Source organism: Heptranchias perlo, chromosome 10, assembly GCF_035084215.1.
Source record: "Heptranchias perlo isolate sHepPer1 chromosome 10, sHepPer1.hap1, whole genome shotgun sequence".
Classification (NCBI taxonomy): domain Eukaryota; kingdom Metazoa; phylum Chordata; class Chondrichthyes; order Hexanchiformes; family Hexanchidae; genus Heptranchias; species Heptranchias perlo.
This window is the reverse complement of record NC_090334.1, coordinates 46152417-46178135: the sequence shown is the minus strand read 5'-3', so window position 1 is coordinate 46178135 and position 25719 is coordinate 46152417. Positions and strand designations below refer to the sequence as shown.

The window sequence follows — 25719 nt, the reverse complement described above, 5'->3', positions numbered from 1 at the left end:
CGAAATGTGAAATTATCCACTTTGGTCGGAAGAATAGAGAAGCAGAATTTTTTTTAAAAGGTGAGAGACTAGTAAATGTTGGTATTCAGAGGGATTTTTGGTGTCCTTGTAGATGAATCATAGAAAGTTAACATGCAGGTACAGCAAGCAATTAGGAAGACAAATGGTACAAGAACATAATAATATGGGCCGAATGGCCTACTTCCATGCTGTAACCTTTCTATGATTGTAACCTTTCTATAAGAAATAGGAGCAGGAGTAGGCCAAACGGCCCCTCGAGCCTGCTCCGCCATTCAATAAGATCACGGCTGATCTTCGACCTGAACTCCACTTTTCTGCTCAATCCCCATATCCATTGATTCCTTTAGAGTCCAAAAATCTATTGATCTCAGTCTTGAATATAGTCAACGACTAAGCATCCACAGCACTCTGGGTAGAGAATTCCAAATATTCACGACTTTCTGCGTGAAGAAATTCCTCCTCATCTTAATCCTAAATGTCCGACCCCTTATCCTGAGACTATGATCCCTAGTTCTAAACTCTCCAGCCAGGGGAAACAACCTCTCAGCATCTACCCAGTCAAGTCTTTCTAGAATCTTATATGTTTCAATGAAATCACCTCTCATTCATCTAAACTCCAGAGAGTATAGGCCCATTCTACTCAATCTTTCCTCATAGCACAAGGCAAATATATCCTTCCTTAGGTAAGGAGTCCAAAACTGTACACGTTAGCCTTTATTGAGTATATTCAACACGGAGTATATTCGTTGAGTATATTCAAAACTGAGATCGATAGACGAAATCAAGGCATATGGGAATAGGGCGGGAAAGTAGAGTTGAGGTAGAAGATCAGACATGATCTTACTGAATGGCGGAGCAGGCTCGAGGGGCCGTATGGCCTACTCCTGCTCCTATTTCTTCGGTTCTTAAACTAATTTCCTCCTTGCTACCGTTATTTCCCAAAGAATTTTATCAAATATTTGCAGGGCTAGTGCCATCATTCCATAAAATAGGAAAGTAATAATGCTTAGAGACCATTGATTACCAGGCACTGGGCTGACCTTTACAGTTTTCAAGTAAAAGTAGCAATTAAATCCATTTGATTTAATTAAAATGTAATTTAGTTTTCCAATATATGCCGATAAAATGCCTCAATTTAAGAAAATTGAGGCTATTAAATATCACTGCAGCCATTACCAAATTTTAAAGGCAGCTACATAGACACATATATGGCATTAACAAAGTGTTCAGTGATTTCTATATAGATTATAGAAATAATTCGCAGAATTATTTGTTGGTGGGTTGCCAAACACTTAACAATGTTTGATTGTTATATACTAGCAGATCTCCCATGGCATTGACACATGGGGCTCGAATTTAGCAGGCCTGCGGGTTCCCAGCGGGTGGTCCTCCGGGAGCGTCGAAAACGCGAACGGCGAAATTAGTGGGTTGCCCACGCGATCGTAGCAGGCAGCCCACTAATAGGATCCAATTACCTGCTCCTCCGGGGTCCACGGCGCTGGCCTGCGCGTCGGGCGGGCTGCGCATGCGCAGTACGATCTGTCAGCTGGAGGCTCTCTAGTTAAAGGGGCAGTCCTCCACTGACAGATGCTGCAACCAATGGGACAAATTGCAGCATGGAGCAGCCCAGGGGGAAGGCTGCTCCCAGTTTAATGATGCCTCACCCCAGGTATCATCAGATGGGGTGAGGAGGAGGGGGAGGACACAGATCTTCCCCCCGGCGGGCGGGAGGAAGCGGCCTGCCTCTGCCACCAAGAAGGCCTGGCTCGAGGTGGCAGAGGGGGTCACCTGCGCCACCAACATATCGCCCACCTGCATACAGTGCAGGAGGCGCTGCAATGACCGCAGTAGGTCAGCCACAGTGAGAACACGAAGTCTTTCCCCTACACTCCGTCTGCCACAACACTGCCCCCACCCCAAATCTCCTTCGGCACCGCCAACACTATTCTGTCACATCACCCTTCATGCCCACTCACACCCCATCCTCATCTTACCTCCACCTACTCACCTCGCCAGTACTCATCCTGCCACTAACACGCGACCCAATCCTCATACAATCTCATGGCTCCATCCCATACTCACCCTCTCGTGCATCTCCCTCACGGCCAGCCTCACTCAACCTGCCACCACCTGTGCTGCAGCCACAGGGCATGCATCACATATGTGCAGTAGGCAGGGTAAGGCAAACGTCTCGTCTGCATGAAGGGGGTGCACAAGGGTGTCTGAGGGTTTGTCATGGGTGTTACCCATATTGAATTTCAGAGCCACAAACAGCACACATTATATTGACACCACCACTGCCATGTCTCCGCGAATCCTGTCCATTGTGTCCAATAATGCCCGCTCCTGGGTATCACTATGAGGACCCACCACTGATGCCACCCATCGTGTTACTGCAGAGTAGGTGCAGGTGTATTTGCAGGGCTCGTCCGCGCAGACAACTGAGAGACATCGGCGGTGTTGCCGGCTGCACCCTGGAAGGATGCGGAGGAGAAGGTGTGGAGGACAGTGGTGACTTTGCCAGCGACAGGTAAGCAGTTGGTGCTGGGGCCAGCCAGGAGCAGCTCGGCATGAAAGAGGCTGCAGATCTCCACGACTACATGTCGAGCGAATCTGCGCCTCCCTGTGCACTGCTGCTCGGAGAGGTCCGGGGAGCTGCGCCTCGGTCTGTGGACCCTGTGGCGAGGGTAGTGCCCTCTGCGACGCGTCTCTCTCTGCGGTAGCCCTCCCTCCTGCTGTGCAGGTGGGCGTGCAACCACACCGTGTTGGGGGGATCCACGTCTCTGCGGCGGACGGCGTGGACTGCGAGGCTGCTGGTAGTGGTCATGCTCTTCGTCCTCCGAGGGTGTCCACACACCACCCAACTGGCAGGTGTTGATCTGAGGGGTTGTGCAGGGTAGGTGTGTGGGTCCTCGGACTGGGGCTGCGGTTTCGTGTCGGTCTGTCCTCTGGCTTGGCCGGGGGGTGGTGGGGGGCAGGGGTTGCCCTATGTGACGCGGTGGCCTCCTGCGTGGGTGAGGGCGCTCCCCCGTGGAGCGCACCTTGGCACCTGCCACAGGCTGCTGGCTGTAACACGCCTGGTTTGAAGGGTCCTGTTTCCCCCAGTGTGGGAAACTGACTGCTTTGAACGTAAAATCCCACACTTCCTCTTTTGACAGCTGCTTCAGCTCATTAACTGACCACAACGAGCAAGTTAAGTGCTCTCAAGTGGAACCCCGCTGGCTTTAATTGCCTGCGGGATTCCCACCAGCGGGGCTTGCGCGCGCAGCCCCGCACGTCAGCGCGGTACCCGGAAGTGGCCGGGATTTCGTCCGAATCCGGTCACGTGATCGGAGATCGGGATTTTCGGGGCCCCCCCGCTGGAAACCCGCAGGTAACCCGACCCTAAAATCGAGCCCATGGAGTGTCAAAGGATAGAATGTTTTATAAGATTAGGGTGTTATGCCAGATACTGTGCAAAGTATTATCAGGCCTACTCATTCAAAGTTGTGTTTTTATTACATGGTTTTCCTGAATTTCTGGGGATGAAATGGTGGCCCCCATGATGTTGATAGTGGAGGATTTGGCAATGATGGTGCCATTAAAGGTCAGGGGAGGTAGTTGGGCCTATTCTTGTTGGAGATGGTTATTGTCTGGCACTTATATGGTGCAAATGTTACCTACCACTTGTCGGTCTCAAGTCTGGGCATTGTACAGGTCCTACTGTAGGCTGGCATGAACTGTTTCACTTCCAGAGGAGTTGTGAATGGAGCTGAACACTGTAGAATCATCACCAAACAGCCCCACTCCTAATATTTTTGCACGGCGGTGGTGAAGGAAGATAGATAGGAAGATCATACAGCAGGCATACCAGGCTGAAGTTAAGTGCCCACTCTGTAGGAACTCAGAGGAGGGTTTTCATGGGATCTGTGATCATGCAGAAGAGGGGATGTGATTTTAGGTAAAATAAATAAAAAATGTGCAGGGATAGTGCCATCATATTGTTCATTCATTACTTTAATTATTTATTCCCATAAAATAGGAAAGTAATAATTCTTAGAGATCATTGATTACCAGGCACTAGGCCCACCTTTACAGTTTTCAAGTAAAAGTAAGTAGCAATTAAATCCATTTGATTTAATTAAAATGCAGGTGGTTCTGCAGATTGGTTGATTGCTCTTAACTATGAACAACTTTTGCAGTACTGTAAAGATTTAATATTATGCCTAATACAATAATTTAATGATTATGTCCATAATACTGGTAGCTTAGAAAAGTCAGCATAGATTAAAAATTATTAAATTATCAATGTTCCATGCAATAAATGATTAACAAGTTCTTATGGGATACGTTGGAAATGTGTTAGAAATTATGAAATCTCTCTTATCTATTAAAATGGTTGCAATAGGAATTGAGCCCATGACCCCATACAGTGCAAGCTTGTACGGCAGCAATGATGAATTTTCTTTCTACTTTATACTTCCGAAATTGAAAAAATAATACATTCATATTTAAACCAAGAATAATAAGGATTGGTTAATGTGGCTCATTATAGTGGTTATACGGTTCAGTTTCATTAGTCCCAGACTGACCTTCCAAACCCAAATTAATATACCAAATTATCTGATGGCAATTCAGTCGATATCTGCATTAATCTCACTATGCTGGGAATGACTTCTTGGAGCGATTTTTTTTTGGTATTCAGCAGAATCTGCTTTGAACTTGCTTCTGAGAGTGAGAAACCATTGGAAAATTTTAACCCCCCGCCCATAGTGAGGGCTTCTCAGGAGCACATATGGGCATATCTTTGTATGCCATTGCCATGGAGGAGAAAGAAGAGGAGGAGACAATGCAGCAAAGGAGAGTAAAGAGCATTCACCCCACCAGCTATTAACCCCTACGCCCTGCAAAAAACATACAGGCAATGCAGGTCATATGAAGACCTTAGTGAGAGGCGTATTAGAAAAGTGCACTTCGCCAAAGAGTTATAGGGAAGCACTGCCACCTATTTCATGAGGAACCTCCAGCCATGGTCATCTACTCACAATGCTGTCTGTGGCTACGAAGGTGATGACCACACTCAACTTTTAAGGCACAGGGTCATTTTAGGCAGCCACGGAGGATCTCTAATGCCAGCCAGTGTGCAGTATAAGCATGGATTCATCGGGTGATTGACAGATTTCATAGGAAAGGTGGGGAATTAATTGATTTTGGCATCATAGCAAAGCAGCATCAAGTTAGGGCCATCACGTTTATGTGACTGGTGGCTTTCCCAAGTCCAGGGTTCCATGGATAGCACCCAAGTTGCTATGAGAACTCCTACAGTCAGCCCCCTCAATTCCCTCAACAGAAAAGGCTTCTACTTCCTGAACGTACAGATTGTATGGAACACCATGCAAAGGATTCTGCACGTCAATATGAGATTTTCTGCAAACTGGCATGATTCATTCAGCCTTCAGAATTCAGCCCTCCCTGAAAGAAAATCATGTCAACAATAGCTTGCAGATGACAAGGCGTGTCCCGATCCCATGGATAATGGCCCCACTATGAGTGCCTGCAACAGCAGCCAAGAAGCACACCGACGAGGCTCATACCTCTCCAGAGTGTTCATCGAGAGGGCCATTGGTGTCTTAAAGGGCTCTTTCACTGCTTTGACAGGTCAAGAAGGACCCTGAAGAATGATCCTGCTCAAATGTCCTGCATAGTCATAAACTGCTGTGTCCTGCACAGCTTCATTATACAAAAAGGCCTGGAATTGAATATCCTTGTGGAGAAGGTCTTAGCATCTTTGCAGGTTAAAGAACATGGAGGAGAGCAACAGGATGACCATGACTTAGAGGATTCCTCAGTAAATGCTGCATGGGCATTGGAGCACAAATGATCACTGAAATCCTCTCTTCAGTTTAACACTGTTTAACTTTGTCGCCACCATCTTCTCCCCCCACCTTCCAATAAAGGACCAATCCATCAATCCAGTATCCAGTATCCATCCTAGAACATGACAACACATCAAATCTCCTTGCCCATACATGACCATGCCAACAATAATCACCTGATTGAAAAAGTCAGCATGAAATAAGTGCCTCCTTTCAAGAATATAAGAACATAAGAACAGGAGGAGTAGGCAACACAGCCCCTCGAGCCTGCTCCGCCATTCAACAAGATCATGGCTGATCTTCTACCTCAACGCCATTTTCCTGTACCATCCCCATATCCCTTGATGCCTTTAACATCTAGAAATCTATCGATCTCTGTTTTGAATGTACTCAATGACTGAGCCTCCACAGCCCTCGGGGGTGGAGAATTCCAAAGATTCACCACCCACTGAGTGAAGAAATTTCACCTCATCTGAGTCAGAAATGGCCTACCCCTTAATCAGTGGCTGACCCCTGGCTCGAGACTCCCCAGCCAGGGGAAACATCCTCCCAGCATCTACCCTGTTGAGCCCTGTAAGAATTTTATAATTCTTAATGAGATCACCTCTCATTCTTCTAAATCTCACCTCATACGACAATCCCACCATCCCAGGAATCAGTCTGGTGAACCTTCGTTGCACTCCCTCTATGGCAAGTATATCCTTTCTTAGGTAAGGAGACCAAAATTGTACACAATACTCCAGATACGGTCTCACCAAGGTCCTATATAATTGCATTAAGACATCTTTACTCCTGTATTCAAATCCTCTTGTAATAAAGGCGAACATACCATTTGCCTTCTTAATTGCTTGCTGCACCTGCATGTTAGCTTTCAGTGACTCATGGACAAGGACTCCCAGGTCTCTTTGAACATCAACATTTCCCAATCTCTCACCATAAAAAAATACTCTGCATTTCTGCTTTTCCTACCAATATAACTTCACATTTTTCTACCTTATATTCCATCTGCTATATTCTTGCCCATTCACTTAGCCTGTCTATATCCACCTGAAGCCTCTTACATACTATTTGCTTTCCTAATTGCTTGGTGTACCTGCAGGTAAACTTTGTGATTTGTGTACAAGGACACCCAAATCCCTCTGAACACCAATGATTACTAGTCTCTCACCTTTTTAAAAATATTCTGCTTTTCTATTCTTCCTACCAAAGTGGATAATTTCACATTTCCCCACATTTTGCTCTATCTGCCACCTTCTTGCTCAATCACCTAACCTGTCTGTATCCCTTTGTAGCCTCCTCACAACTTACTTTCCCACCTAGCTCTGTATTGTCAGCAAACTTGGATACATTACAGTCGGTCACTTCATCTAAGTCATTGATATAGATTGTAAATAGCTGAAGCCCAATCACTGATCCTTATGGCACAGTTTTCTGTGTAACTCTAATCTCCATGAATAACACAGCATGACATAACAGCATGTTCAATTTTAATGCAATAAACTCCAAAATGAACACAAGCCAGTCTACTCTTTTCTGACACCATGCTTCCAATAGGTGGCTCAACATGCCTTCCTTTCTCCTATTCCAGTGCTTCTCTGGTTGAAACCTTAGGGCCATTATCACAATAGGTGATGGGCTGCTCTTGTGCTACAAAAGGGTTACGGGAGATGGTGCTCTGACGGGATTGGCCGACATCCAGTACTGGATGAGCAAAAATTTCTTCCAACTAAATATTGAGAAGACCGAAGCCATTGTCTTCGGTCCCCACTACAAACTCCATTCCCTAGCCACCGACTCCATCCCTCTCCCTGGCCACTATCTGAGGCTGAACCAGACCATTTTCAACCTTGGCGTCCTATCAATGATTTAGATGAGGGAACCAAATGTAATATTTCCAAGTTTGCTGACGACACAAAACTAGATGGGATCGTGAGTTGCGAGAAGGATGCAAAGAGGCTTCAAGGCGATTTAGACAAGTTGACGGAGTGGGCAAATGCATGGCAGATGCAGTATAACGTGGATAAACGTGAACTTATCCACTTCGGAAGGAAAAACAGGAAGGCAGAGTATTATTTAAATGTTATAGATTGGGGAATGTTGATGTACAAAGGAACCTGGGTGTCCTTGTACACCAGTCACTGAAAGTAAACATGCAGGTGCAGCAAACAGTTAGGAAGGCAAATGGTATGTTGGCCTTCATTGAGAAAAGATTTGAGTACAGGAGCAAGGATGTCTTACTGCAGTTATACAGGGCCTTGGTGAGACCACACCTGGAGTATTGTGTGCAGTTTTGGTCTCCTTACCCAAGAAAGGATATACTTGCCATAAAGGAGTACAGCGAAGGTTCACCAGACTGATTCCTGGGATGGCAGGACTGTCATATGAGGAGAGATTGGGTCGGCTCGGCCCGTGTTCACTTGAGTTTAGAAGAATGAGAGGGAATCTCATTGAAGCATATAAAATTCTGACAGGGCTAGACAGACTGGATGCAGCGAAGATATTTCCCCTGGCTGGGGGGTCCAGAACGAGAGGTCACAGTCTCAGGATACGGGGTAGGACATTTAGGACTGAGATGAGAAATTTCTTCACTCAGAGGGTGGTGAACCCGTGGAATTCTCTACCACAGAAGGCTGTGGAGGCCAAGTCACTGAATATATTTAAGAAGGAGCTAGATAGATTCCTAGACACAAAAGGTATCAAGGGGTATGGGGAGAGAGCGGGAATATGGTATTGAGATAGATGATCATATTGAATGGCGGAGCAGGCTCGAAGGGCCGAATGGCCTAGTCCTACTCCTATATTCCAAGTTTCTATGTTTCTATCTGACCCCAAGCTGAGCTTCTGCTCCAGCACCAAGATCGCCTACTTGCACCTCCATAACATCGCCCGTCTCCGCCCCGCCTCAGCTCATCTGCTGCTGAAACCCTCATCATGCCTGGTCACCTCTAGACTTGACTATTCAAATGCTCACCTGGCCGGCCTCCCATGTTCCACCCTCCATAAATTTGAGCTCATCCAAAACTCTGCTGTCCATATCCTAGCTTGCACCAAGTCCCACTCGCCCATCACCCGTGTTCGCTGAACTACATTGGTTCCCGTCCGGGAACTTCCTTGATTTTAAAATTCGCATCCTTGTTTTCAAATCCCTCCGTGGCCTTGCCCCTCCCTATCTCTGTAACCTCCTTCAGCCCTACAACCCTCCGAGTTCTCCGCACTCCTCCAATTCTTGCCTCTTGCGCATCCCCGATTTTAATCACTCCATCATTGGAAGCCATGCCTTCAGCTGCCTTGGCCCTAAGCTCTGGAATTCCCTCCATAAACCTCTCCACCTATCTCTCCTCCTTTAAGAAACTCCTTAAAAACTACCTCTTTCGATCAAGCTTTTGGTCACCTGTCCTAATAGCTCCTTATGTGGCTCGGTGTCAAATTTTGTTTGGTAACGTACTTGTGAAGCACCTTGGGACATTTTACTACATTTAAGGCGTTATGTAAATGCAAGTTGCTGCTGTTGTTGTCGAAGGGCCCTTAAACTGGATATCAAATGGCTCTCCTCTGATCCTTTTGCAGTAACTCGATAGCCCCCACCACGTGAGGGTACTGTATTCTAGATGCAGCCGGACCAAGGCCTTCTACAAGGAAAGGACTATATTCTGAATTTTATAATTAATTGTCCTCGCTATACATCCTAACACCCTATTTGTTTTCACAGCAGCCTTGAAGCACTTTTCATGGACCTTCAATGATTCATGAACTACAACCCCCAGGTCCTTCTGCTCAGAAACGTTGAGCATATAATCCTGCATGGTATATAAATGCTCAGAATTGTCCCAGCCCAAATGCACATGTTTATATCGCCAGATATGGGCCCATTTCCCCAGTGTGTATAGATGCATTTATAAACTTGCTTCTTTCCCATCCAAGGTCCTAACTGCTGCTCATGTCTTTGTCTCGTCTGCAAACTTTCAGATTGTTCCCCTGTTGCCTTCATTCGGATTGTTAATAAAAATGAAGAGCGACAGCCCAAACACTGATCCCTGTGGGACTCTTACTAGTGACAGTTTCTGACTTACTGCCTTTTTTTAAAATTTAGGCTCATGGCCTCTCTCCAGTCCATGAGAACAATCTCAGACCTCAGTATAGAAAGCAGTGGTTTGCATAATACAGCCCCCATTTCTTTCAACACCCTAGGGTAAACATCATCAGGACCATTTTTTCCACAGCCACTTCTACAGGTTCAATTTTATCTTCAACTCAGAGCTGCTGTATTGATAACTAAACATCATCTTCAGTAGTGAGGAAAGTAGCCATTTCAAACCTCAGCCATACCTTGGGACTCTACCCAAATCTGCCCTGCAGAATCCCTCAATGTCCCTATACTGTCCTTTGACTCAAAATAGCTTGCAGAAAAAAAAAGGACCTTTCTATCACTACCACATAAATCTACTATCCTCTTCTTCATTGTTCTTTCAGCCAATCTGATTGCAGATTTTCTTGTCCTCAGCTGAATCTGATATCTATCTCTAGTTTCTTGCAAACTATTTACCTTATACCTGTGAAAATATTTCTGCTTTAGTTTAATTTGGCTTTGGACATGGAGTGTTTGCCATTTTGGCTTTGTTCGACATTATGCCCTTCTTTTGATCCTAGGGACACACACAGCTTCTTTCTGCATAAGAACGAATTTAAAAGTATTTCACTTTTAGGCAGTGCTGCAACTATCCTCACCTGGTACGCCCCTTTCCCCGATCATCCTTACTCAAGTCATCTGCAAGCTTTGTAAATTTAGCACCTTTATAATCTGGCACTAGCATTAAATTTTCAGCGATATTAATTTGGCTAATCAAGCTGAATCTAATATGGTTAGATACGGCATCGGAGTCACTACCAAGAATTAGATATAGTACACAAATTGCCCTAATACCTTCTCAAACGTGCTGTGTAAGGAAGCAATCATTTATAATTTACAAATATTTCAGCCCTCCTCCCTCAAATACTATGGAAACTGTCATCTAGCTGTTTAGTCAGGGGAGGGGGGAAGCTCACAGTCGAACAATGATATCTTCAGTGGTGTTACAAAAACAGAAAATGTTGGAAATACTCAATAGGTCAGGTAGCAACTGTGGAGAGAGAAACAGAATTACCGTTTCAGGTCGACGATAACTCTGTTTCTCTCTCCAAAGATGCTGCCTGACCGGCTGAATATTTCTAGCATTTTCTGTTTTTATTTAATATTTCCAGCATCCGCAGTATTTTGCTTTTATTTCAGTAGTGTTATACGGGTACCATGGAATTTGGTGCTGAATTTATATCCAACACTGGAATAGTTTAGACTTCAGCCTTTAGACTTCAGTATAATTTTTTGACTAGTTCAGGGTTTTCTGTCTTTCCATGTCCCTTGCCTCAGCCTGACCGTATAAGAGGTCATTATATGGTAAATCAGCATATAAACATTCATCCTTTGTCTCTGCAGCACAACTATGGGGCAGAGGGAGGGGAAAAGGAAGGTTGTGTTTACTATAATGCAAATGTTTTGAAAGCAACAGAAGAGATAAGCTTGTTTGAAACCTTGACACTGTCTTTTTAAAAAATAGCACCTGTCACTCAAACTGTGTAAAGATTCCATACGAGATACTCATAACAGACTGCCTACTGGAAACAAATTAATTGTAATAAAATTAATTATAACACATTACCTGCAAGTCTGGTAGATACCTCTGCATAGGACTGCAAAAACGCCATGGACACAAGATCCCCTACAACATCAACAATATAAACATTAACACTGCAAAAGCTCTGTATGCTAGACTAGCATATTCAGCTAAGTTTTGCTGTAGTTATGTAGGTTTTAATACAAAACATTACAAATGGATTAAACTTGGGATTATGCATTGCCTCTCTAACATATCTTATATAGTATTAATCTAGGTGTACTGTTTGAGATACCCAAGATGGTTACCATGGCCACAAGCCAAAATAATAATAAAAAAATAAAGTCCTTGGTTTGAGCTCTAACACGTTATATTGTTTATACTTGAAGTTCTTATAATTCAGAGATTTCATGCACTTGAATTTGGTAAGTTTGCACAAACGATCCAGTTATTAAAAAGCCCATCACGTGGTTTTTGTTCGGGTTCTCTAAATCTTTGCCTTGTTTACTTTCAAACTTAATCTTGGAAAAACAGTTATTCATTGAAGTTTATTTTATGCAAAGAAATGAGTTGATACAAACTAAATTCGAAGGTCTTGCCTATAAATGCTGAAGATATCTGAATTCAACATATAATGTACTCTATTCAACTGGTAAATATCAGAGAGCTGAGTACTTGAAGACTAGTGAGCTTTTCCTCCTAGCTAATCAATAGATACAATAGATTCAGTAACATAATAGAATGCTTCACTAATGGGGTTGCTATGTTGACTCAAGCCATAGTGAAAGTTGGGCAAATATATTACTTGTTATGGGTAGGGCTGCAAACGCTGGTTTAGAGGCATTTCTGGAGGTTTGATCACGTGACATCAGATCATGTGATGCCTGCAAGTGTTATTGCATTTACCTTATAAAAGGTTGGGTCCGCTGTCGTTCAGTATCTTTGCTCATGGTTTTGTGGCAGCAGTTATTGTGTGAAAAGTTCAGAGAACCAGGAGGCTACCCACAAGCAGCCGAATAAAGGAAACAGAGGGCAGGGAAGCGGGGAAACCAAAAGGTGGGGGAGCAATTCAGAGGGAAACTGGGGGGGGGGGGGGAGATTTTAACCCCGAAGAACAGGTGGGTTGTGGTCGGATGGGAGGTTAAAATAATAGATATTGAATGCGGGACTGCATCCCGGCTTCAAAGTGCCCAACTTCTGGGTTTAACCCAGGCACGTTTGGATGCATGCACGCAACCTAAACCCGGAAGTCCCGTCTCCAATTAATGCCGGCAGCCGGATTGTTAAAGGGGCTTTTTAGGTCATTTAAACAGTTGAGGTACTTAAATTTTTTGTGGATTTTGCAACAGAAACAGATTTAACTTCTCCTGCACGGGTTTCCCACGGCTTCTGAAACACACTATGGAAATGGATGAGAGATGCAGCCAAAGCTCATTTGGCCCTTTAAAAACCTGAGATTGACACATCTCAATAAATGGTCAGGTATTGCAGCTGGTCACTCAATTTTCTCAAGCAAATGTTTGGCTGGGAGTTCTTTGTATTTAGACTGAGAATTCTTTGTTGAGACTGAGAATTCTTGTGTTCAGACAAATTTACCTACATTTTAGAGTCGCTCAAACAGACAAGATCAGGATCCGGGACACAATGGATCTCTTCCAGAGGACATCTGAAGAGAAGAAAAATCACCATCTGTGGCAGGCACATCATGCAGTTCTGGGATCTGCAAGTGCACAAGACAGAGATGCGCAACAGGTACCCGAAGAATAGCAGAGAGGAAACCAACAGAGGGGCCGAAGTCACATGAGACGGTCTACAGGTAGAGGCTGAGCTTCCTGGACCTATCTAAGGAGCGGTGCCTACGCAGGCTCAGGACGAGTCAGCAGGTGCTCGCAGGCATCTGCAGCCTTGTTCAGAGCTGCTCCCTGCTGGACTTGGTGGCCATGCATTGCCCGTGACAGTAAAAGTAATCACTGCCCTCAATTTCTTGGCCTCTGGATCTTTCCAGGGCGCCACCATAGACATCTCCAGGGCGTGTCAGTCATCTGCACATAAGTGTATAAGGCAGGTGATGGATGTGTTATTTGCCAAGGCGTCAGATTACGTGAACTTCCCCGCGACGACAACTACCAGGAGTGGCGGCTGGATTTTGACTCTCTGGCTGACTTCCCACACGCGCATGGCGCAATCAATCAGTTACACGCAGGTGGCATTCCGAGGACCACCACATGAACCAGGAGTATTAATTAACCAAAAGGGCTATCACTCCGCAATGTACAGCTGGTGTGTGACCACAAGAGGAGATGTCTACAGATATGCGTCAGAACCCCTGGCAGCTGCCATGATGCCTTCACTTTGCGCCAGTCAAACATTCCAGACGGGAGACAGACTTAGGACTGATTCCTTGGAGACAAGGAATACCCCCTGCAAACGTAGATCATGATACCTGTGAGGAAACCCACCAACGAGGCACAAGAACGATACAACCAGAGCCACATGACCACCAGGTGTGTCATCAAGCAAGTGATAGGTATGCTAAAGATGCGCTTCAGGTGCCTCAACAGGTCTGGGGGAGCCCTTCAGTACTCGCCAACCCAGGCCTTCAGGAGAATCGCGGTGTGCCACATCCTCTACAACATAGCGCTAGCGCTGCAGAGAGGTTTAGAGGTGGTTGAGGACAAAGGCACGCGCCAATCATCCTCTGTTGGTGGCAACATTGAGGAAGAGGAGGAGAAGGAGGAGTAGACCAGCCGTGTACGTTGATGCCCGGGATGCCCTCATCGCTCACAGGATCTCATATTGACAATCCAAAAATAAAGGTATTCGAGATACTCATGCAGCCTGGCACAATCACCGCCATGACCACCAAACACCCCCTCACCCTTGCATAAAACTGTCCTTCAACGCGCATACGTCGATTGCACAGCAACCCAATGGGTGTCGTCATGTATTGGCATTCATCATGAAGCAAATGAAAGGACCACTTGAGAGTCTGGAAGTAATAATGACCAAGATTTGGAAGTGTTGATAATGAATACACTTATGTGCTAACATAAAAATAGAAATCACATCATCATATTTGTTCTAACACCCTTGTACATACCCTTGGTGAATTACAAGATTACAAGTGCTTAAACTTACACTTTCTACCACTTCTACATGGTGCTTCCCGTGGCTTCGGCAGAGGTAGAGGCAGGCCGCGCAGATCTGACTGCTGAGACGCTTTTGACCGATGATCTGTGGGTTTTGGAGCCCATGTGGGCCCCGCCAAAGACTGCTCAATCTGCACCTGTGTAGGGCAGACTCTTCCATCGGGAGAGGAGGCAGCCTGTCAGGTACTGGTTTGCAGTGGGCGGGGAGAAAAACACAGGTGAAATGCAGACGCACACCGAGTGGAGTTCCCACTTCCATGCCCCTTTCGCCATCATCTCTCTCCTGGCCCAGCACCACATCACTCCCACCACTCTGCTGGAGAGCAGCTTGGTGAAGGTCAGTGACGAATTGAAAGGTCACGGATAAGATATGTCGTCCTGTTTAAGGCGGCAGACATGGTGACTTCCAAAGTATGCCCGGTCATGCTAATGCCGTGTGTAAACTAATTTGTGAGTCATGCTTGAAGCACAATGGAGGTGGCCACACTGTCCACTGCAGACATTCACGCACTTACCTATGGCATCACTCCACTAATGCTGGAGTTGGACTCCTCCATCCTCTCCACTATTATGGAGATTGAGCATGGCACGTTTTCCAGTACCTCGCAAAGGTGCAGCTGCACCTCAATCATTCTCCTTCTCAATGATTGCCCCCAGGATTCAGCATCTGTGTCCAGCTGAGCAGTGCTGGGAGAAGAGTGCGCCCTTCGACGTGGACTCTCCATAGCTGCCCCGCCATCAGTGTCTGATCGTGCTCACTTGCGAATCACCAGGTGACAACCCAACTATCTGTATAAAAGGACCCACCGAAGTGTGAGTATCTGCGCTGGTGCAAGGCTGCATATCCTGTGACAGTGCACCCTCAAAAGGAATGAGGTCCTCTGAGGAATCAATATCATCCATATCCGCAGACTGTATTTGTAGGCGTGAAGGCCCTGGAAGACTAAAGAAAGCAAAACGACTTAGTCTTAGCACAACAACAATCTTGCCAATCTCCATATTCAGGCTTCACATACTTCAGGCATTGACTTTATAAAATCAGCATCTTTGTGAAAGATGTTTTAAATTGTGTCACCAGCCATCTACTATCTCCCAGTCTCTCCATCTCCGATAGAGAGGAACGCAGTCGTCCCACTTGTCTCCATTAAGTCCTTCTCCACATCAGTTAGTCCCACAATTTGCGGAGGACCACCGCCAGTCCTTGTCCTCTCTCTTGCATTTTGGGCTCTTTCCTCCTACAAAAGGTGACAGAGCAGACCTGTGGGTGACTGAAGGTGCCATATTCAACCGATGGATGCAGTGCATTGTGTAAGGATGACTATCAGACAGATGCATCAGAGGGCCACTGTCACACAGGTGCATCACATTGCATCAGGACTGAGGTGAGTGACCATGTTGGTTGCAATAATTGAGGAGGTGAGCAAGTGGATAGAAAGTGAAGGATGATTGCTAGTAAATTTAAGTGGGTGTGAGGAGTATTGTGTTGGAGTAGGCTTGCCAAGACAGAGTGATGAAGGGGGCAAGTTGTACACATCAGGATGTAGGTGAATCAGCAAATGTATTCACTCTTCCAGACCTGGTCAGGTCATTAAAGCGCTTGCTGCACTGCAGCCAAGACCTGTGCACTGTGCTTCTGCTGGTCACCTCTTGTGCTACCTCCAGCCAAGCCTGTTTCGTGACAAAACCAGGTTTCTTCCTTCCCTCCTGGCTCTCACTGCAGCCAGTGGCACATCTAGGGAGGCATCAGTAAATCTAGGTGCTGCCTTTGCTCTCCTGGGCTCCATTTCTCCTTTCTCCTCCAAGATCCAATTTTGAACTGGCCTTTTAAATACTGCAGCAATAAAAACAGAAAATGCTGGAAATACTCAGCAAGTCAGGCAGTATCTGTGGAGAAAGAAACAGAGTTAACATTTCAGGTCGATGACCTTTCGTCATCAAATACTGCAGTTCCGATCGCGTCATTCGGGTGCGCAGTACACCCACTGCACAGCTTGGAGATGCAAAACCCGGAAACAAAGAAAACTGCCTGCAACCGAGTTGTGATCGCAGATTTAAACACGCTCACTTGACTTTCGGGTTTCCCACGCGCAAATCCACCCACCCGCTGAGTTCCCAGCTCGAAGTTAAAATCCAGGCCCGGGGGTCGGAGGAATTTTGATTCCATCAGTAACTAATAGTCACTCACCGAAATTGTACCAATAACTAATAGTAATGCTGGTAATATTCATATGCCTCATAACCAACAGTAATACAATAACTCATTGATGGTCGATATATAACTGGTAGTAATAGGTGCAACACCCAGATATCCTACCTGTAACTAGTAGTAATCCTATAACCCACTGATATTCACCCTGAAACTACAGCAAGAATCCCCCTGCACTGCACAAGGTGCAGTCAGGCTCCCCAATCGATGCCACTTTTAAAAGGCCTGATCTTTCTCCCTAGCTCCTTAGACTCTGATTTGGACTCAGGTTCTGTGTGAAGGTGACAACTCTAAACTAGGAGCCTCAATCAGAGCCAGTCTGTATTTGGACTTGACACTTGAAAACTGGCTGGCACAGCCCAACCTGTACCAAACCGAGATATTGCACAAAGGGCAGCTGACTCAATGTTTGGGGTACTTCTCAAAGGGCACATCATCCTAAACTCAGCTCAGCGCCAACATTTCTGAACCACTGAAACCTCAACTCTGTTTCTCTCTCCACAGATGCTGCCAGACCTGATGAGTGATTCCAGCATTTTCTGTTTTTATTTCAAATTTCTAGCATCTGCAGTATTTTGCTTTTGTTTCTAAACCACTCCCTGGGTTCAGCCTCAATAAAGGAGAGTTTTCATGGAATGATAGAAATTACAGCACAGGAGAAGGCCATTCACAGGTGCTGGCACTCTCTCCTGCAATCCCAATCCCACCAGGTCCTTTTATATTCCTCCTTTTCAAGCATTTATCCCATTCCCTTTTAAACAATGTTCTAGTCTCTGCCTCAATAGCCACTTGTGGTGAAGCATCCCATGGTTAATGGCCCTCAGTGCAAAAACCTATCTTCTCCATTCCCCCTTGGTTCTTCCAGTGGGAATCCTCAGTCTTCTCCCCTTTTCCCTATTCGCCCACCAGTGGAAACAATCTTTCACTATTTACCCACAGTAAAGTTCCCAGGTTTCACTCGCCCCTTTACTGGTTACATCTCTCAACACTGCATCCACTCACCAAGTTGCTGCTGCTCCCAACTCTGCAGAAAATGCTGGTCCCCACGCCCACCCCATTCCCTAATCCCCCTCTCTCCCCGACCCCCATTCTCCCTCTCTCTCCTGACTCCTATTCCTCAGTCTCCCTCTATCCACCCGCACACCCAACTCCCATTCCCCAGTCTCCCTCAATCCACTACCACCCTCCCCCAACTCCCACTCCCAATCCCCCTCAACAACTCCCAATCCTCCATCAACTCCCAATTGTTCCCGGCACACCAGCCAGTCACAGCTCTCTGCAACGGCAGGGGCTTCTCTACGCCTACAGCCAGTGATGTCGCGAGCAGGGATGGGGTGAATGGCTGCGGCGAGAAATTTGAAGCATGACATTCCCCCCCGGCTGTTAACAGCAACCCCCAGGAGGTCCATGTCCCATTCCAAGAAACTCCCAGACAATCCGGGAAGGTCAGCAAACTTAGTTATGGAAAATGACAATATAGTCCACAAGTGCACACGTGCATGTCGGGAAGAAAGAGGCCTCGAGGGTCTGCAACTATATATGGTTGAGTGATTCAAGAGATCAATGCTGACTATATACATTTCTTCAATCAGCGCAGCTCTCATGGATAACCAACTTAAAAACAAACTGATTTACTGTAATTGAAGTGCTAGCTGACTTTTTTTGGTCTAAAAATAGGCTGTTACCAAGTATTACTTACCAGATTTTGTTTTCTCAAGTCTTGGGTACGTTTACATTATAGCTGCTCAGATTCCAGCCAGGCAAAAAACCTTGTTCACATTATCTAAGCATCCTGCCAGGAGAGCTCTGAACATGCTTGAATACATGCTGACACAGAGCACTTGCCCAAAAAATAGAAATGTAAACATTTAGAAACCAGGAAGAATTCTGACTCTCAATGTCTAAATCAAGGTAAAGTAGATTTAAAGAAGTGCCCAGGAAGTTCAATGGATCTCTGTGCAATTTGCAATCCAGGTTTGACACGACACTGGACTCCTACTCCACACAGTATCAAACTGAAGTACTGTGAGACTATGCTCTCCAGGGACTCTCACTCTGCTTCACTTGTGTATCAGGTTGGGCACTGACTCCAGATTTACACCAAGTTTAGTATTGATGTGATGCTGAAATCACTTTACAGACACTAAACTTGCAGTGTAAAGTGATGTCACGTCCAAAAATATTACAGAATATGGAAGATAGTCAAGTCTTTTCATCGATAGTTTAGAATAAAATCTAGTATACAAGCCATACCTTCATGCATCCTGTTATGTTCTCCAAATCAGGAATCAATATTAGTGGGTGCCTGACCAAAGCATATGGCATTATGAGCATCTGATGGACTTGATTCACTTTCGCAAAAGAGCACCTAATTTTATTCCCCTCACTAGCCTTGGGTCAGTGGTAGCACTCTTGCCTCGGAGTCAGAGGGTCATAGTTTCAAGCCCCATTCCACAGACTTGAGCACAAAATCTAGGTTGACACTTCAGTGCAGAGGGAATGCTGCAGAGGTGCTGCCTTTCAGGTGAGACGTTAAATCAAGGCCCCATCTGCCTGCTCAGATGGACATAAAAGATCCCATGGCACTATTTCAAAGAAGAGCAGAGGAGTTGTCCCCGGTGTCCTGGCCAATATTTATCCCTCAACCAACATCACTGAAACAGATTATCTGGTCATTATCTCATTGCTGTTAGTGGGACCTTGCTGTGCGCAAATTGGCTGCCACGTTTCCTACATTACAACAGAGACTACACTTCAAAAGTACTTCATTGGCTGTAAAGCGCTTTGGACATGAAAGACGCTAAAGAAATGCAAGATTTTGTTTAGCAGGTTAAAATTCTTCTTTTAACTCCTGCTTACCCCACCTCAGGACAAACGTAAGACCATGAGACCTTCTGGCTGCTGCTCCCCAGCTGCTCTCTAATTGTGCTCCTGTTTCCACTATTGGATCCCGCTGCAAAGCCCTGCTGGGAGCTGGCTTGCTCCAGGTGGCCTGGGACATGAAAATCAGAGGTACCTCTTTGTTCAGAGGCTCATTGCACCTCAGGAACATTGCACCTGTTGGGCACCCAAAGAGGATAATCTGCCCATCTGTGTGATATTCAAAAATATGTGTGGCTGGCTTCCCATTGGCTTAAGGGGTAAAGACACAGCCTAATGTATCAGTCATACAGACTAGAAATCATAAGTTCAATTCCTGGTCTGTACTAACCAAGTCAGCTGATCCCAACTGGGGGGGGGTCAATAAGGGCACTACAGTTGGTCAGATACCCACTCTTTAATTGCTGTCCAGTGACTGATTCTGGAAAATGCTATTGGGTATGGATAGGATGGGATTGTTTACATTTAGATATTAAGTTATTTGTAACTAACCATAATAATTCATTCTATGCCTTGTTAATCCTGAACACAAGTGTTTTCTGTTCCCTTGCAGAACCATGGACTAGAAAGATAAATGTTTAATTAGCCTGGAACATCTTGATACACACTGATACAGATTGGTACCAATAGTGGGTAAAGAGTTATGGAATTAGTGCAGCTACAAACAGTATAAATGGGATGAGATCATAGCCATAAGTAAAAAGAAGGAACATAGGAACAGGAGTAGGCCATTTAGCCCCTCGAGCCTGTTCCGACATTCAATGAGATCATGACTGATCTATGACCTAACTCCATAAACCCACCTTAGCCTCATGTCCCTTAATACCTTTGGTTAACAAAAGTCTATCAGTCTCAGATTTAAAAATTAACAATTGAGCTAGCATCAACTGCCGTTTGTGGAAGAGACTTCCAAACTCCTATCAATCTTTGCGTGTAGAACTGCTTCCTAACTTCACTCCTGAAAGTCCTGGCTCTAATTTTTAGGCTATATCCCCTAGTCCTGGGCACCCTAACCAGCAAAAATAGTTTCTCTCTATCTACCCTATCGGTTCCCGTCAATATCTTGAAAACTTCAATCAAATCGCCCTTTAATCTTCTAAATTCCAACCCTGGTTTGTGTAATCTCTCCTCGTAACTTAACCCTTGGAGTCCAGGTCTCATTCTAGTAAATCTACGCTGCACTCCCTCCAAGGCCAATATATCCTTCCTAAGGTGTGGTGTCCAGAACTGAACACAGTACTCCAGGTGTGGTCTAACCAGGGATTTGTATAGCTGTAGCATAACTTCTACCCCCATGTATTCTAGCCCTCTAGATATAAAGGCCAGCATTCCATTAGCCTTTTTGATTATTTTCTGTACCTGTCCATGACATTTTAATGATCCCTGTACATAGACCCCCAAAGTCTCTTTGGAACGTCATTATTTCGAGCTTTTCACCATTTAGAAAGTACTCTGATCTATCCTTTTTAGGTCCAAAGTGGATGACCTCACAATTGCCTACATTGAAATCCATTTGATACAATTTTGCCCATTCACTTAATCTATTAATATCTCCATCATTTTATGCTTCCATCTACAAGGAAAGGAGAGAGAGAGAGAGAGAAAGAGAGAGAGAGATGAGAGAAGGTTGAGCTCAACCAGCTGTGATGTGCGTTCTTCTACAGCAAAATATATTTTGACATCTCGGTGTTGGCTGTGAGTGCTTGTTCATTTAATCTTTAATAAACGAGCTAAGTATTTGGCTCTGCATCTCAAACTCATCCTTGTTATGCATGCTCAGGACTGCAGCCTTTGTCTATATTATTACAAAAATATACATCCTAACGGAACCATACTTCTGCAATAGCTTTCAGAAGAGATAGAAGAAAAATTGTCACAAAAAATATATTTAGTCACATTAAGTCAGAAAATATTTTCATACGCAGGAGCCATCTTTCATGCAAAATAGTTGGTTTACTGCTTCGTCTCAACTTAGTTGATCATAACTAGTATAAGGTATTCCAAAAATGTGTATTTTTATTTTGTAAAATGAATGGTTATTCCTAATTTACAAATGATGTTATTGGACATGAATGATTTGATTACTTAGCTTTATTCCGAGTCACTATAGGTAACAGTAGTTCCTTAGGAGGTAATTTCCATCCAATTTTAAATATGAGCATTTTGAATAAATTGCCAGTAAGATCTCCAAACTCTTCAAGCCCAGTTCTGCAGATATGTTGAACAATTCAGTGCATTTAATCTCTATTAGAAAAAGCTTTGACAAATGGAGTTGATCTTATTCACCGTAAATGACATAGATCTTTAAGTGACACAGGCCTTTCATGTGGTACTGCTACTGAATTAAACTGATTAAAAATAAAATTGTAGAAAATATGATCCAAATAGCCAAGTTTAAACCTAAATTTTAGTTTTACCAAAAAACATGTAAATATTTCATTTACAGCTAGCCTTTTCTTATCACCCTAAATAAAGCTGGTCAGTGTGCTGGGTTAAGCATTGCTTGGCAGTCAAAGAGACGAGTTAAGAAGGCATTAGAATGTGAGTTGGTGGACTGTGATCAACACAAATCTACTGGAGCTATACTACAGGGCTACCTACATGCTAAACATCAAAAGCAGCGGGTTATAGTTAAGTGGTCCCACAACCAACAAATCAGAGCAAAGCTCTATAGCGGTCCGACATCAAGTTAAGAATGGTGATGCACAATCAGGCAACAGTAGGAAAAGGTCCATGAACATCCCCTTCATCAACCATTGTGAAGTCTAATATGTAATGCAGGAGACATGGCTGAAGTGTTTGGAAGTGCTTTGAGACAAAAGTGACAGGTGGACGATCCCACTAGGCTTACTCCAAAGTCCCACCATCATAGGCCCCAATGTCCAGCTAACGCCATTTACTCCACGTGGTATTAAGAAGTAGCTGAGTGCTCTGAGGATAGCCAACCCTATGATTCCTGATATAGAATCACAGAAAGGTTACAGCATGGAAGGAGGCCATTTGCCATGCCGGCTCTATGCAAGAGAAATCCAGCTTGTCCCACTCTCCAGCCCTATCCCCTTAGCCCTGCAATTTTTTTCCTTTCAAGAACGTATCCAGTTCCCTTTTGAAAGCCATGAGTGAATCTGCCTCCATCACCCCTCAGACAGTGCATTCCAGATCATAACCACTCGCTGCGTAAATTTTTTTTCCACAAGTCACCTTTGGTTCTTTTGCCCATCTATGTCCTCTGGTTCTTGACCCTTCCGCCAATGGGAACAGTTTCTCTCTATCTACCCTGTCTAGACCCATCATGATTCTATATACCTCTATCAAATCTCCTCTCAACCTTCTCTGTTCCAAGGAGAACAACCCCAGCCTATCCAATCTTTCCTCATAGCTAAAATTCTCTATCCTGGCAACATCCTCGTAAATCTCCTCTGTACCCTCTCTAGTGCAATTTCATCCTTCCTGTAATGTGGTGACCAGAACTGTACACAGTACTCAAGCTGTGGCCTAACCAGTGTTTTATATAGTTCCAACATAACCTCCCTGCTCTTATATTCTATGCCTCGCCTAATAAAGGAATGTATTCCATATGCATTCTTAACCACCTTATCTACCTGTCCTGCTACCTTCAGGGATCTGTGGACACGCACTCCAAGGTCTCTCACTTCCTCTACACTTTTCAGTATCCTCCCATTTATTGTGTTCTCCCTTGCCTTGTTTGCTCTCCCCAAATGCATTATCTTACACTTCTCCGGATTGAATTCCATTTGCCACTTTTCTGCCTACCTGACCAGTCCATTGATATCTTCCTACAATCTACAGCTTTCCTCCTCACCATCAACCACACAGCCAATTTTTGTATCGTCTGCAAACTTCTTTATCATGCCCCCTACATTTAAGTCTAAATCATTAATATATAGCACAAAATGCAAGGGACCTAGTACTGAGCCCTGCGAAACCCCACTGGAAACTGCCTTCCAGTCACAAAAACACCAGTCGACGATTACCCTTTGCTTCCTGCCACTGAGCCAATTTTGGGTCCAACTTGCCACTCCCATGGGCATTTACTTTTTTGACCAGTCTGCCATGTGGGACCTTGTCAAAAGCCTTGCTAAAATCCATGTAGTCTACATCAAATGCACTATCCTCATCGACCCTCCTTGTTACCGCCTCAAAAAATTCAATCAAGTTAGTCAGACATGACCTTCCCTTAACAAATCCATGCTGACTGATTACTCTGTCCCTTTCTAAGTGATGGTTTATCCTGGCCCTCAGAATTGATTCCAATAATTTACCCACCACCGAGGTTAGACTGACTGGCCTGTAATTATTCGGTCTATCCCTCACTCCCTTTTTAAAATATTGGTACAACATTAGCAATCCTCCAATCCTCTGGCACCACGCCTGTATCCAGTGAGGATGGAAAATGATGGTTAGAGCCTCCACTATTTCCTCCCTTGCTTCTTTTAACAGCCTGGGATACATTTCATCCAGCCCTGGTGATTTATCTACTTTCAAAGATGCTAATCCCCTTAATATTTCCTCTATCACTAAGTTTATCCCATCCAATATTTCACACTCCTCCTCCTTAACTACAATGTCTGCATCGTCCCTGTCTTTTATGAAGACAGATGCAAAATATTCATTAAGAATACTTAATAAATACCATCTCAGCTGCAGAACTGACCTGTGCACCAGAACTAACTGACCTGTGCACCAGAACTAGCTGCCCCCACCGAGCCAACCTGTTCCAATGTAGCTACGATACTGGTGTCTACCAGACAATGAGGAAAACTGCCCAAGTATGACTTCTCCACAAAAAACTGGACAAGTCTAATCCAGCCAATTTTGCCCAATCATCCACAAAGTGATGGAAGAAGACATTAACAGTGCCATCGAGCACCATATATGCATCAATATTTATTCATCAATGTTTAGTTTGGATTCTGCCAGAACCACACAATTCCATACTCATCACAGCCTTGAGCCAGACATGGATACAAAAGTTGAATACCAGAGGAGATCGAGTGTAACTATCTTCAACTTTAAGTATGTTACCAAGGAGACCAAGCAAAACTGGGTCAATTGGGGTGAGTGGGGGCATGCGTCAAGATAAAATCTCCCCAGTGGCCTGAGTCATACCTTACGCACCAGAAAATGGTTGTGGGTGTAGGAGACCAACCATTGAAGCTTCAAGCATCACTGCAGCAATTACTCACGGCAGTGTCCTCAATCTGACCATCTTTATCAATGACCTTTCCCCCATCGTAAGGTTAGGAATGGGGCTATTTTCTGTTGATTCCAGCATTCAACTCGATTCACAATTCCTCTGAAAGCAAAGCAGCTCGTACCATCTTATAGCAAAACCTGATTAACATCCAGGCTTGGGGTGACAAACAGCAGCCAGCATTCATGTCATATAATCTGCAACACGATGCAACATTTCCATGACCTTCACTGGCATCTCGAACAACTAAGTTCCCCACTATCAACAGCTTGGAGGTTAATTATCAGAAGCTTAACTAAACCAGCCACATCAACACCTTGGCTACAGCAGGACAGAGGCTGGGTACTCTCTAACAAATGGCTCACCTCCTGATCCCTCAAAGCCTCATCACCATCTACATAAGTCCAGAATTGATGGAATAATCGCTACTCACTTGGATGGGTGCAGCTGTAAAAACAATCAACGGTGCCGATTTTTACTTTCACCAGGTGGGAAATTGCCGGTAGCAAATCAGCCACCAATTATACATCCAGCTCAATTTACCTTTCCATTGAAGTCAACAGACAGGAAAAAGGTCAGGCAAGGTGTATAACGGGCGACCGATCTGCTACTGCCAGTTTTCCACCCCTACTTTAAGTGAAAAGTACCCCAACCTAGCTTAACCCAAGACAGAGTAATGTTCTTGAGTGGCACCCCTACCACTGGACTCAAAATCCACCCCCGGCACATTATGGCTGCAGTATGT

At 44.8% G+C, this 25719-nt stretch overlaps 1 protein-coding gene across 1 annotated transcript in view; it reads right to left on the bottom strand.

Annotated features, from left to right (window-relative positions):
* Positions 1–25719, bottom strand: part of txndc16 (thioredoxin domain containing 16) — a 124475-nt gene that overhangs the window by 73193 nt on the left and 25563 nt on the right. The window contains exon 12 of the mRNA XM_067991622.1: positions 11570–11629. Within this exon, the coding sequence (XP_067847723.1) occupies positions 11570–11629 (60 nt within the window). The remainder of the gene's footprint in view (positions 1–11569; positions 11630–25719) is intronic.